The following is a 15,231-nucleotide window of genomic DNA, read 5'->3' as shown; positions in this document are numbered from 1 at the left end:
GCTGGGGGGTTGGGGGGCTCTCTCCCCTCAATTGGACGCTACTTTCAGCCCTCAACCTACCTCTACCCCCAGACAATCCTCCCCTTATGGGCCAACCCCCTCCCCTCCCCTTCTCCCAGCTTACCGCAGCTGGGCTTCTGGCACTGGCACCTACCAATAAAACCAGGACTGGGGGCTGTTTGTAGGCTTGGGGGTATTTGACAGGCTCCAAGGGCTTCCTGGTCCATGGGAATGGGGGGGATGGATGGAGGGGTGGTAAAAATAGCCCATGGCAAGGGGAGGGGAAAGAAAAAAAATGCTGCCCTGGGGCACAGCTGGGCTCTCAGCCTTGGGGTTGCATTCCAAATGCATGCAGATGTTCAGTTAGATCAGTCTAACTGTGCCTGATCTAACTTAGTGCACCTCTCAGATGAACTAAAGTTACATCGTGCCAGCCATTTTTTGAACAGATCTACCCTTCAGGGAACATCTGTACAGTTCGGTACTTACATCTACCTAACTAGGGATCTAAGTATAGTCTGCAAGTGGGTGAACTAAGTTAGACTGGACAACTATTTTTAACCCAATCCAACTTCCTGAACATCTGTATGCACCCTTAGTCTTCTGTATATCTGGCTACTAGGGCAGTGGAGGCCAGCAAAAATTCTTATGCAAGGGTGTGCAGAAGCAGATAAGGTTAATTCTTTCAGTTACATTTACACATAGATGAAGTCTCCTGGAAAATCATCCTAGGTGTAAGCAAACTGAAGCCTTTGAATTGCACCAGGCAGGACTTGGCCACTTGTTTTAGATCAGCACCACTGCTACTTGGGGTGCATTATACCTTGGAAGTGGTAAGCAAGGAATTTTGGGCAAGGCTGTCAGACTTCTGTCAATCTTCATGGTTATTTTCATCATGTGGATTGCACTGGTTTCCTCTGACAAGCTGGCTCTACCACCTGGGTGTAGCTGCCGGAGGCAGTTAAAAGGAGCTAAAATATTTAGGTACCATTTCCTAGGCACATGAACACAGATGACCACAAGGGGCTGATATTTCCTAGCTTGTCAAATACAGCAGGAGGAACCTTAAAAACAGTCATGCACAAGTCTCTTATGCAAGACAGGTTTTATTGAACCAGCTTCCTTACACAGAAGGATCAGCTGACCTCTCTTGCTTTATACCAGGCAAACTGTCAGTGCTAAAGGAAGTGTAGTAGATAGTATTACAGCACACTCAGCATTAGAGCTGGGTGAAGTTTTCAGGCCAGGAGTAAGACAGGCAAAACATGCCATTTTGTTCATTTTGATTTTATTCACAAATTCACGTGAAATTTGTGATATTAGATTTGGCTGCAAAACATTTGGAGACTAGACTTATAAAATTGACAGAGGAGAAAATTAGGGTGGCGGTGTACCCTTTTCAGTTAGTGCATTCACCAGGGTTGGTTTCCCCCTGCCAAGGAAATACCCTAACTATCATGCTGGTAGGTTAGAAGGGTGGGTGCCCTCAACTCCTCCTGTTGAGACTGTTTCCCTTTGTATAAACATGCAATTGGGCAAGGGCATGCACCCAAGTGTCCTGCCACCCAAGCAAGTACCGTGACCATCAGTGTTACTGATGGAGTATCTCATTCTGTGTCCTTGAAGTGGATCTCCTTCAGTATGATGGACTAAGAAAATCCAGATCAGAATACCCTATATCCTTGTTTAGTTATGTACACAAATCTTAATAACTTGGTTTAACAACTAAGGTGGAAGAGTGGCAACATGAGACAGCACATTTTATCCTTACAGAGTCCATAGCTTATGCTTAAGGCACTCTCAGAAAGGAGAGGTATTAGTTCAAGTCCCCTCAGGGAGAGGAAGTTGAACCAAGGTCTCCGACATCCTATATGTGCGCTCCAACCTCCAAAATTTTAAGTAAAGGAGAAGGCACAATCACCAGTGTTTTGGGTCCAGCCTTTTGTGTTTTGTTTACTTTTCTGAAAAAAAACCATGTGGAATGTTTCATTACAGGTTAAATTAAATTCAGTTTGGGGGTTTTATTTCAGTTGGGAGGGGAAGAGGTGGAGGGAGAAGGAATCAAATTATTCTCGCAGCCCTTCTCAGCAACTTGCCAAACAACATGATCTGGGAAAAATTACAGCCTTTTTGTTGTTCAAAGAACTTTAGAATATGTGAACAAATGCATGACAATATTGCTTCTTTTATATCAAATGCATACAAACAATTCCAAATGCAAGGTTGGATGCCCAAGTGAGCAGGACAAAAGTCTTGGATCTGTATGGACCCATGAAAACAGGATCACTTTGTGTCCAAATACACAGTGACACTCAGAAAAGGTTTCAAGCTGTAGGGTGTTTTGCTTGTTTGTTTGTTTGCGGTTTTTTTTGAAGTTACTAGTCATCTCTAAAAAGGAAGTAAGCAGGTGACACCTTGGCCAGAAGGAACTCATATTGCTCTGCACATACCTTTAATGTTTCCTTCTTAGTGAATTTGGCTGTGGGAGATGCACACTCTTTATCAGACCCGTTGCAAAGCTTATATTCATTCTAAAAAAAAAAAAAAAAAGAGAGAAGCAATATATTAACATTAAGATGCTTATGTTACGGTTTAGCAGAAAAAAATGTTTACATCTTCCAAGAATCCACTGAAGATTTATCAACATAACACCATAAAACTAGACAGACTCAGGAAGGGCCTAGTTGCAATGTACTCTTCACTTCCTTTTAAGTGTGAATCCTTTCTTCTCCCCACAAAGTGTTCTATACAGACACCCAATGATGGTTCCCATCTGTACACAGTCCATTCTTCTCCTCCATTGATCTGAAAAAAATCGGTTGTTGATTCTTGGATCTTAAAACATTTAACGTTCTGAAGTGAAACACTAGCATCTCCACCCCATGAACATTAACAGCATTTTTTTAAATTCAATAAATATTTAAATACACAATTGTATTCCCTGAAGACTGGGGTAGGCTTGTTCTGGCAAGACAGAAATTGCTCAAACAGATATACTTTACAGTGGCCATACTCAGAAATCTTTTCTCTTTCCAAGCTACTGCTTACTCCAGTTGCACCCCATTTTAGTTGTAAGGAATCTTGCTCATGTTGGCATTAATCTTTGGCTCAAGAGGTTTTTAAACTGCTACTACTTAAGACCTGGTTGAGCTGCCTATAAACGTGCACAGAGAGGACCAGAGCTAAACTATGTCCTGGATAACACAAACTTATTTTGGCTTTGGGAAACAAGGCTCAAAATGTATATGTCACTTTAAATCATGTTTGGTGCCAAAGCCATTTAAATTCATTTTCAAGGAATCTAAAAATCACCAATTTCCTGATTTATTTGATGAATTGAAAGGAGATATACTTGAACACAGTCAGCAGAGCCAATTGGCCAGAAGAATCTCTGCATTAGCTTGCACGTTCACATGGACTAGCCATGCAGAGCCCACTTTGATGCTGGGATCCTGGCTTAGGCTGGTACTGTTAGTGCAATGTCCATGTTCTGGAGTAGAGCACTGGACAGACTCATAACACCGATTTATAGAACACCCATAGATCCTTAGCTCTTCCACCACTAGCTTCCTATGAGACTGTGGACAAGCCATCTATGCTTCCCCTTCAAGCCACCTTGTTTATTTAGAGTGTGATCTCTTTGGGTCAGGATTGTCTCTTGTTAGAATAATATGTTACTATATTGACCTTGATTGGTGCCCTTAGGCACAACTGCACTATAAACAAGGGCAGCATTTGGGCAAGGCATTCAATTGCTACAACACACAAGATGAATACTGCGCATCTGTGTTCCAATAGGATAGCACGAGAACACTGTTTTCAGGAGCTCACTTATAAGAACCGGACTCCCTGTTATGAATTACCAGTAAGCTAGATGACTCACTGCATTGTCAAGCTTTTTTTAAAATCATTTTTAGAGGTCTTTTTGCTGACTGCCTCAATTTTATGGCTGCATTCCCAGGGCACCTACAGCCACTGCACACAAGGTAAAGCTAGGGTTATTACAGAAGTCCATAAGGCATGCTCCTTTTAAGAATAAAGCCCTGGGGCTGGAAGAAAGGCAACACATTTAAGTAGCATCTGCACTTCCTTGCAAATCTTAGAAGGCTTGGAAGTGAAGGGAACTACTCAGTTTTAGGGCTGCTAATACCATGGCATTGCAAGCAGTACTTATTAACTATATAAACACTGCTATGTTATTAACAGGCCCAAAACAGAACAAGCTCCCTTAATTTTTAAAGGTTTTGTTACAGATCTTGAAAATGAAGAGAGGGCAGCAGTAAAACCATTTATTTTCTGTCATTTTTTCAAGTCTTCTAAGAGCAATCCTTTGATAGCTGCTTCCCCTTTACAATTGCTGGCACAGTTAAAGGGAATGTGGTGGACAGTGGGGCTGAAATATGCTACAGTATATTTAAGCACTGAAAACAGGTAACCAATACAGAAATAACCAGTTTGTTACAGCGTAAGCAACAGGCAACAAATGAGAATGCTCATTGCGTTTTATAGTTAAGTGAATTAAGCACTAATGTGTTATGCATACAAGTGGAATTCACTATAATACTATTTCTGTTGATCCTTTTCATGTTTCTATCACTTGAATCATAAGGAGCGTTAAAAATCACATGACCATTCCACTCTCCAGGGACCATAAGCACATGTGCCAAAGCCAACATTTTGAAAACTACTGCAGCAGCTAATACACAAGAGTATCGACTCCCTCTGGACCATCTGAAAAGCAAATCCTATGTCACTACTTTTCTAGAAATGTGGAAATTAAGGGCAAAACTTGGAGTTTGAAATACAGAGGTGAACACTGTATGATGTGGCATTTGTTAAATCCATGCTTCTGATATCCTTTGATTATGAAGGAAAGTTATGCACAATATTTTGCAATAAATACATTTCCTGAATTGCAGAATGAAGACTCAAGTAGTCTATAAACAAGACTTGTGGAGTCCTAGATTTAACTAGGGCTATAACAAATAGTTTTATCACTAATGTCACTCGCAAGTTTTTAACTTCCGACTCTTGCCAATTATTCACTGTGTGGGGGTGGTTTTTTTTGCAGAAGGCCAAATTCTTCCCCCTTTTCTGCAATACATATTCTATACTGCCTTTGCACCTGGAGGCCTTTCCACACACACATTTTACAGCTAGTGATGGTCAAACCTCTGCAAAGAAAATTCTGCCTGCAGAGCATATATTGCATTTCACATGTCAGTACGGTGTTACACATCTGAGGTACACTATTAGCTTTTCTTTATGGGAGAAAATCTCCAAGCATATAAGTTTCCCACAAAGAGAATCCCCTGGGATTATTAAGACGATATTCATAATAATTTCAGATACATCCTCCAAAAAAAAAAAAGAAATCTGTGGAAAGAATTCTCCCCCACCCTCATTAGCATGAAGAATGTCTTGTCCATGAGATGTAATTAGGAGTCAAGTGTTTATAGGCAGTTTCTCCCCCTCTAGACATAAAAAAAAAAAGATCAGGCACAGAGAGAAATACCAGGTACTGAGCTCATTAGCTAGACTGAGCAAACAGGAAGATACAAATGTTCACAAGGTTCTAGGAAAACCTGCTCAGATAGATGGCTACAAAATCTTAAGCCAACAGAAAGGCACTTTTTGTAATCTAAGCATTGTAAGCTAAACTCATTTATGCAGTTTGTGGAATACTATCTAAGCAGAAAGACTGGGAATAACATTTGACCCTGTAAATGCAGTTAAGTGACTTTGCTTGGAGATGAATTCAGCCAACCAATCAACATCCACCACAAACTGCACGACACCCTCTCCCTAAACCTCCTAGCAGTAGAAACATCACAAAGAGAAGATGTTTTCATGATTAGAAGACTGAACCATCCTGCCCATCATACAAACCTTGTTAAAGTGACTGTTAGAGTGAGAATTTTAAGTTGGGCAAGCAACAAAATGGCATTGAAACCTGGATGCTTGCAAGAAGCAGCAAAGTGTCTGCTCATTCAAGGAGCATCTGCTCAAATTTTATGATGCTTTCCAATGCTACCACACTATAAAACCACCAAGTTTAAGAAAGGGAATCATAACCCCTTGGTACCAACACCAGGCTCTTTAGGCATTTGATTAAGATTGCATACATATATCAAAAGTATCTGAAATCATCCCCCAACAGACCAGCTAAGATTGAACATCTCTCAAAGGTGTTTTTTAATTACAGGTCAAACAAAACTGGATTAGAACCTGTGGATATTACTTTTAAGTGACCTCAAGATGGCAGGTTACTTACTGGTGAAGTTCATTACTGCATTTTTCTGAAACATCAATGCATAATTATTGAATTTCATTGCATAGTTGAAACTCTTGGGATACTGTTGTGCCCACACAGGTTGGATTTACTAAATGTGCCAATCACCTAAGCCACTTTGTCACTTGGCACATCCTCTTACTTTTTGTACAAACATTAGGGCCGTGCGAAGCTGTGGTCCCCAATTCAATTCAGTGGAGATATCGCCTGATCCAATGGCTGAATCTCGGAATCTGAAGCGAATCAGAGGACCCTTTAATCTCTCCGAATTGATTCAGAGAGATTCGGCGATTCAGACATAGTCACTGCTTTAAATGTTTTTTTCTACATACCTCTAGGTAGCAGGCAGCTTGTAAATGCTGTGATGCTGGGGCACACGGAGTGTGCCACGGAAGCATGAGGGGCTCCCTAGCACGCTCGGCAACAGACCTGAAAGTGGACCAGAAGCACTTCCAATCCACTTCTGGGTCTGCCGGGGAGCATGTGGGCCCCCTCCCCCCGCTCAGTGACTTGTACCTCCTGGGTCTGGGGGAGTCCCTGGGAGGGGGGCACCCCAGTGTGCTCCCCAGAGGACCCAGAAGTGGACCAGAAGCACTTCTGGTCCACTTCCAGGTCTGCTTCCACTCCATGCACCCCAGCACCACAGCATTCATAAGCTGTGCATGGTACCTTGAGGTATGTAGAAAAAACATTTAAAGCTCTGTCTATGGCTGAATCGCTGATTCTCTGAATCAGCATTGACTCGTCCGATTCAGATTTGATTTGGCTGAATCAAATCAAGGACAGTGATCCGAATCAACGAATCAAATCACTATCCCCAATTCAGGCCAAATCTGAATCCAGATCAAATAGGGCCCATTTCGCACACCCCTAATAAGCACTTTTGGCACAGAAAGGTCATTGCACCCCAGCAGCCATTGTCATTTGCCAAATGACCAGCTCTGTAAATGCTCAGAAGGAACTGCAACCTTATAGCTGTGAAGTGCCACCTGTTCTACAGGCAATTTCTTGTCCTACATGGACATGTGCTATTATTAAGAAGACCTTTCCTTTTCGCAGGAAAGCGGGGACCTAAAACACTTCATGATGAATATTGTAGATCCGTGTAACTGTGCACCAAGGCATTGAAGAAGAAGAAAAAACCCCCCAAAGTTCTCTTCAGGTTTTTACCTGCTAAGTAACTTAAGGAAATTGATTCAGGTATAAATAAAACAAATCCAATCTCAACAGCTTTGATTTAATTACTTTATTGTCATTAGGTTCAATGACTCCATCGACAAAGCCTCCAGGATCAAGAAGATAGAGCAGCCTTGACATCACCAAGTAACACCAAGTGCATCTAATGATGGACTTTCATTGACCTACATTGCTCAGCCTAGTATAAAAAGGCAGAAATTCTCTACCCTCATAGACTGCAGCTACAATTTTCTCCAAGTTTTACTGATGTAAGTATACAGCAGCTCTTTGAGGTCAGAATGACCAGGGTTTTTGCAATGGTGAAACAGCACAAAATTTCACCCTCTGTCTCTCCCAGAGCTGTCAGTCTATATTAACCAAGGAGGGTACTTCATATAACCAGGGGCAGATCTGCAGGGGAGGAGAATGTCATGGTACTGTCTCCCTCATCTCCCGTTTCGATTCCTGTTCCACCCAAAATTTAAAACCAATGGCTTTGTAGGGGAGTAGCATTTCTGTTTAGGCAGCAGTGAGGGAGTTGACTGATTTCACAGCTTATTGTAAGCTACCAGATTCCTTCTGAAATCTTCATTCCACAGGTGTTAATGATGCTCCATTAATCAGCTAACCATTCTTCTGCTGCCCCTCAGCTGTTCCTGGTACTCTAGTTCTTCAGACTATTTTTAACTCTAGCTAAAAATATTAACAGGTGTGGAAGTTTTAACTGGAGTGAATACTAATTCAGGTGTGGATAACTTTCAGTGCAACACTGGATGTATTGTCAAGCTGCTCAAGAAGCCTAGATTTTTTTATGAATCTGAAAAAGGAGATATACATTTGACTGTATATACATTTGGAGATGTATAAGGATATATACATTAGACATTCTTATGACTACAAAACTAATCATTTTGTGATTATTTTTTGCCTATTTTTAAATACATAATGTATGATATAGCAAATTAATGGGCATTCCAGTAAAGTTGCATTTAGTTTTGCTTCCATGTTAAACTGAATATAGCCCTATGGTGATAGCCCTAGGCTTTATCTTAATAAAACCTCTAGGTTTTTTTTAAACTGGATAGTCTCTGTCGTTTTATATTTGATGATATTTGACACCATCTGCACCCTCCACCCCACATTTCAAAATCCTAGATCCACCCATGTGTACAACTGAGTATCTTCAGCCTTTAAGGAGAAAGAAATCTGTATCTCCTGAAGAAACACACAATTTGTGCTTCATGCTCATTGCTTTATGAGATTGAGAGCAAGTTCACATAGCAAAAGCCTGTCTAGATGTGTTCCATGGGCTAGAGGAGGAGGAGGAGAGCTCTTTTTGATTCTCTAGCTAGATCTTTCATTTACTAGACTAACTGATGGCCCTGGCTGTACTCTGTCCTATTGGAGGTACACCCTTTAGTCATAATAGGAGTCCCCTTCACTTAAGACTTGCTTAGTAAATGCAATCATAGCATGAGTGATCATTAGCTGTTACAAGGAAACCTCCATTTATTGAGCAAAGCTCTGATATCTGACAGTCACCTCAGGGGCCAGACCTCTCGCTGCAGAGACAGCTCCCCTGGTACAGTTCGGGAACAAATATGAGCCCCTGCCTGCACTAGAAGAGTGTACAGTGTGGGGAAGTGCACTGGAAGGGTCTGCTGCCATCACTGAGTGAGTCAAAGACTCGCCAGGTAAGCAGAAGAGCCACTGGGTCACCGCTGTGGGCAACTCTTTGCTGAGAGGAACAGAGGTACCCATCTGTTGTCTGGGTCCCATGGTGCACAAGGTCTGTTACCTGCTTGGAGCCAGGATCAGGGACATCATGGTGAGAGTTGCTGACCTCATCCAGCCCTCTGACAACTATTCTGTGGTCCTCATCCATGTGGGAACAAATGATGCTGCCAGGAGTAGTCCAAACCATATCATGAGTGACTACAGGGCTCTGGGGACCAGACTTAGGAAGACGGGGTCACAGGCAGTCTTCTCATCAATCCTCCCCATCAGAGGTCACAGTAGGCATCACATCACCCGTGTCACACAAGTCAACCCGCAGCTCCAGAGTTGGTGCCATCATGCGGGTTTTGGCTTCCTGGACCACGATCCACACTTCCATGCAAGGGACCTCCTGGGATGCGATGGGCTTCATCTCTCCACAAGAGGTAAGAGACTCTTTTCTTACAGGTTGGCTGACCTCCTATGTTGGGCTTTAAACTAAGTACAATGGGGTATGGGAAGGCAGGAGATGGAGAGAGTCTAGAGTCTACAAACTGAGAGACATGCAGCAGTACACCCCAGGTAAGTAGCAAGGGGCCCTTTGGGCATCAGAACAGTGGCACACGAAAGGCACCATTCGGAGGGCTCAAGTGCCTCTATACTAATGCTAGGAGCATCGGGAACAAGCAGGAAGAACTCACAGTTCTGCTTGCAGATAATAATTTTGATATAGTGGGGCTAATGGAAACCTGGTGGGACCCTACACAAGGCTGGGTGGTACACACTGAGGGCTACAGGTTGTACAGAAGGGACAGACTAGGGAGGAAAGGTGCGAGGTTGCTCTCTATGTAAGAGGAGCGTTATACATCTACCCTAATCAAAATGGGATCAGAGGAGGAGAAAGTTGAAGCATTGCGGGTTAGGATACATGGAGGTTGAGGGGAGAGGGACTTGGTGGTAGGGGTCTGCTACAGACCACCACATCAAGAGCAAGAGCTAGACTTGGAATTCCTGAGGCAGCTCTCAGAGGCTGTACCATCTAGGGACGCGGTTTTCGTGGGGGAAACTAAACTATGCTGACATCTGCTGGGAGGAGCAGTCAGCCAAATCCAACCATTCATGTAGGTTCTTAACCTGCATGCAGTACCTTCAGCTAACACAGGAGGTATATGGTCCCACTAGGGAATGCCTTACTGGACTTGGTGTTTGCTACAGGAGAGGACCTGGTAGGGGAGCTGCAGATTCATGGTCACCTTGGAGACAGTGACCACCAATCCATCAAATTCACCATATGGTGTAGGGTGGGTAAGATAACTAGTAGGGTGGAAGTACCCGACTTTAGGAAGGCTAACTTCAGTGTGCATAGGAGTCTAGTCAATGATGTACTGCAGGATAAAAGTATTGGTGAGATGGGAGTCCAAAAAGGGTGGTTGTTTCTAAAGGGAGCAATCCTTTGGACACAGAGGGAGACTATCCCAGTGAGGGAAAAGGAGCCAAAAAACTTTCTTGGCTAAACAGGGAAATCCAGGGGAGCCTAAGGGCAAAAGAGAAGGCATAAAGGCAGTGGAAGCAGAGGGAAGCTACCAAGGAGGAGTATACCTACTTGGCCTGCACTTACAGGAAGGCAGTTTGAAAGGCCGAAGCAATTACACAGCTGAGGCTGGCAACACAAATTAAAGACAACAAAAAGTTATTTTTTAGGTATGTAGGGAGTAAAAAGAAGGTGCAGGGCAGCATAGGACCCCTACTGAACAAGAAGGAGCAATTAGTGACAGAGGGGGGACAAGGTTTAGCTATTCAATGAGTTTTTTGCCTCAGTGCTCCTGAGCAAGATAAGTCTCCTAATGGGTTCTTAGATGCAACTGTTGACGCTGACTTGGCACAGAGTCACTTGGATGAACTGGATGTGTTCAAGTCAGCAGGCCCAGATGAGTGGCATCTGAGAGTACTGAAGGAATTGGCCAGTGTCATAGCAGAGCCACTGGCAGAGCCACTGGCACGGCTGTTTGAGCGCTTGTGGCACTCAGGTCAGGTCCCAGAGGACTGGAAAAGGGCCAATGTGATCCCTATTTTCAAGAAGAGGAGGAAGGAGGATCCAAGTAATTATAGGCCAGTCAGTCTCATCTCCATCCTTGGAAAGGTCTTTGAAAAGATTATGAAGGATCATAGTCCAGCGGGAAAAATAATGCAGCAGGGAAACCAGCATGGATTTGTAGCAGGTAGCTCATGCCTGACCAATCTGGTTTCGTTTTATGACAGGGTCAAAAATTCTTAGATGCAGGAGTAGAGGTGGATGTTGTTTTCTTGGATTTTAGCAAGGCCTTCAATATAGTATCTCAGCCCATTCTCACAATGAAATTAAGAGGCTGTGACATAGATGTTTACATGGTCCGGTGGGTGGCAAATTGGCTTAGTGGTCACACAGACAGTGGTAGTAGACAGGTTAGTATCCAGCTGGAAGGATGTGGGTAGTGGGGTCCCGCAGGGTTCTGTCCTTGGACCTGTACTCTTCAATATCTTCATTGGTGACTTGGACGTAGGTGTGAAGTGTACTCGGTCCAGGTTTGTGGATGATACTAAGTTGTGGGGTGAAGTGCACATGCTGGAGGGTAGGGAACGATTGCAGGCAGACCTGGACAGGTTAGAAAAGTGGGCAGTACACAACAGGATGCATATTACAACAAGGACAAGTGCAGAGTGCTGCACCTACGGTGCAAAAATGTCCAGCACACCTACTGCCTGGGAAGGGACCCTCTCAGCAGCACAGAAGCAGAAAGGGATCTCAGTCACAGTGGACTCCAAGATGAAATGAGTAATCAGTGTCACAATCATCAGCAAAGCTAACCGCACTTAATCGTGGCTCAGCAGATGCATGATGAATAGATCCAAGGAGGTGATACTTCCCCTCTATGCAGCATTGGTCAGACTGCAGTTGGAGTACTGCGTCCAGTTTTGGGTGCCGTACTTCAAGAAGGATGTTGATAGACTCGGGAGGGTCCAGAGGAGGGCTCCTCGTACGGTTAGGGACTTACAGGACAAGCCCTAATGAGGAGAGGCTGAGAGACCTGGACCTCTTCAGTCTCCGCAAGAGAAGGCTGAGAGGTGATCTTGTGGTCGTCTACAAACTCATTAGGGGAATGCAGCAAGGGATCGGAGATGCTCCATTCACCAGGGCGCCGCTTGGGGTAACAAGGAACAATGGTCATAAACTGACAGAGAGCAGTTTTAGGTTGGATATCAGGACAAATTTCTTCACAGTAAGGGTGGCCAAAATTTGGGATGGGCTTCCAAGTGAGGTGGTGCCCTTCCTTACCTTGGGGGTCTTTAAGAGAAGGCTTGATAGGCATCTGGCTGGGGTCATGTGACCCCAGCACTCTTTCCTGCCTAGGCAGGGGGTTGCCTGGAGACAGTCGGCCGAGAACCTGCCAACATGCATTCCCCAGTATGGGGGGCAGTGCCCCTCCCCTGTCCCCAGGAAAACATCCCCAGGGCCCAATGGCACCTGTTGTGGGTGGGATGCTCCTCTCCCCACCACCCCCAGGGAAATGCATGCCAGTCAGCTCTCAGCCCACTGACTGCAGGCAGGTGGGGAGGGAACAGCAGCCTGGCAATCAGGGGTTGGGAGGTTCTGGCTGGGACATTGCCCCCTCCCCCAAAAGTGTCCCTAGGACCTGATGGCACTAGTGGTGGGGCAACCTCCCGGAGGCCCCCCCCCTCAATATGGGGCAACATGTGCCGTCTCCAGGCAGGTGGTGAGGGGAGCACCAGCCCAGTGATCAGGGATGCCCTGGCTGGGACCACCCCCCTGGAAAGTGCCCCCAGTACCTGATGGCACTGGCAGGGGGACACACTTCCCCCAAGCCCCCCCCCCCCCCATGGGGGAATGAATGCTGGCCTGCTTTTCCAGCCAGCTATTTCCCAGCAGGCAGGGGAGCAAGTGTTAGGGTGCTAGGGAACATTCCCTAAATGCCCCCTGTGCTCTCCTCCTCCCAGCCCTGCTGCACAAGAAAGAGACTCTCTGCCTTCTCCCTGTGGTAAACTGAGGGCATGGTATGTGGGTGGAATCACCCGCACATAACCCTCACAGGGAATCTGTATAGAAGCTCCCTAAGGTGCACCTCTAGAGCACCTTCAGCAGATGGCTGATTTAACAAGGGTTAACTTTTTGCCTGATCGCTGTACAGCCAGGATGTAACATGTGCATGGCTGCAGAGAGCTTTTAAAATGGCCATGTTCAGGGGCCTGACAGCGTGAGAAATGTAACTTTTATCTGCACCCACATTATCAGGAACAGCCTTATTATCCTCAATGGTATTTAATTTATTGCATGACAGAAGGCTATTTAAGCACCTAATCCAAAGCATGGGGTGACTCAATGTAAAGGCTCCCATTGACTTAACTGAGTTGACTCAGGCCCTGAATCGTTCAGCAAATAATACCCTAGTTTAGAATTCCAGTTGTCTTGTTTCTAATGCATCTTGGCACTACCTATGCAACATTGAGTAGATCAGTTGTTCTGAACCTCAGCTTTCTAGCTTGTATACAAGATTTTCCTACTTCAGTGACAATGCAATGATAAAAGGTGTTTGTGCACATAAGAAAAAGAGCAAAATGAGCAGAAAGTGGCAAGTGGCAAACAGACATAAAAATAAGCAAGTTTGATTGCTATTGGTCTTTAAGTGCGTGTGTGTGGGTGTGTGGGGGGGGAAATAACCATTGAGTTCGAAGTATTTTTCATAACTGCACTAAAGTTGTTGTACTACAGTTTAGTAAAACATTTTGTACCTCTCTGCTGAAATAAAGTAGCAATTTTTAAAGTCAAGGTCACAGTTTATGGGACCATTACAATGTCATTTAACTGTGCCCCCTGCTTCAAATGGTGGGTGGGGAGGAGGGGTTACAACTTGCAACCCTAGGTTAAGCTTAAAAAGATTAGATTGATAAGGTGTAAAAAGGAATATTCTATAATACACTATTCTATTTTAAATGCCACAGAAAGTCTTGCTGCCTTGTAACATTAATTGCATTTCAAATTCAAACCAATTTAAGAACATAAGTGCCCTACTGGGTTACACAATGGTCTGTCTAGCCCAGCATCCTCTCTCAGTAGCAAGTAGTAGAAGCTTTAAAGGGAGATTATACGTACATGGCATGTTTAGTTTAATTCATCCCATCATACCCTTTCTAAGGCAAAACACAATTGATTTAAAGGATGATGGACAATAGATCCCCAACTGTTATACTCAATAGCTCCCAATGGAGCCATCCTCCATGAATTTGTTTAATGGCTTTTTGAACCTGGCTATACTATTTTCCTCTACAACCAGCTACGGCAATGAGTTCCACAAGTTAACACCATTCTGTGTAAAAAAAGAACTTCCTTTTTATTTGTTTCGGTATACCTGTCTGTAGTTTCAGTGGGGCCCCATTGAATTCTTAAGTAAAAAGGCTTTCCCTGCTGTTATGTGGGATGTAGCTTTCATTCCTTTTTGTGTGGTCCAATTACTCAAGCAAGTCAGGAAAGCATTACATTAAATATTTAATAATTTAAAATTAAATATAAACTTGAATATTCAGTTAAAATATGTTTGGTTGCAACATTTAATAAATCCCTTTGGTTTTATTAACTCCATTTAATCTCAGTACCTGAGAGAGGACAGATGGGTAAAGTTATGACCACCATTAACCCAGGGTTACACAGTAATGCTGCTGTAGCTTAAGATGAGTTTGTCTCCCCATTCTCATTTGTCATAGTGGAACTTGTATCCATTCTGTTCAGTGAAGTGTTCAGGAAGATTAATGGCTGTGTGCATCTAATACGTCCCTCAATTTTCTTTCCTCTCAGACACTAAAGCCAAAATCCTAGACCAACTAAAGGCAAGACTCCCTGTGCCTTTTAATATTGAAACTTAAGGAAAAAGTTACTTCCTTGGCCTGGCCATGGGAGTTTCATCTAGGCTAAGTACAGATATTTGGGGGCCTTAGAGGGAGGTTAAATTGCATCAAAATGGCTGCCTGATTTCAGGTAAGTCAGGATGCAGGAGGGG

At 43.9% G+C, this 15,231-nt stretch overlaps 1 protein-coding gene across 2 annotated transcripts in view; it reads right to left on the bottom strand.

Annotated features, from left to right (window-relative positions):
* OSBPL5 (oxysterol binding protein like 5) overlaps window positions 1-15,231 on the bottom strand; it is a 270,342-nt gene that overhangs the window by 81,965 nt on the left and 173,146 nt on the right. For both annotated transcript variants that reach the window (XM_019519707.1, XM_019519708.1), the window contains one exon: window positions 2,451-2,531. In XM_019519707.1, the coding sequence (XP_019375252.1) occupies window positions 2,451-2,531 (81 nt within the window). The remainder of the gene's footprint in view (window positions 1-2,450; window positions 2,532-15,231) is intronic.

This window comes from Gavialis gangeticus, unplaced genomic scaffold (assembly GCF_001723915.1).
Source record: "Gavialis gangeticus isolate Ggan-Ray unplaced genomic scaffold, GavGan_comp1, whole genome shotgun sequence".
Classification (NCBI taxonomy): Eukaryota; Metazoa; Chordata; order Crocodylia; family Gavialidae; genus Gavialis; species Gavialis gangeticus.
This window is presented reverse-complemented; position numbering and strand designations above follow the sequence as displayed.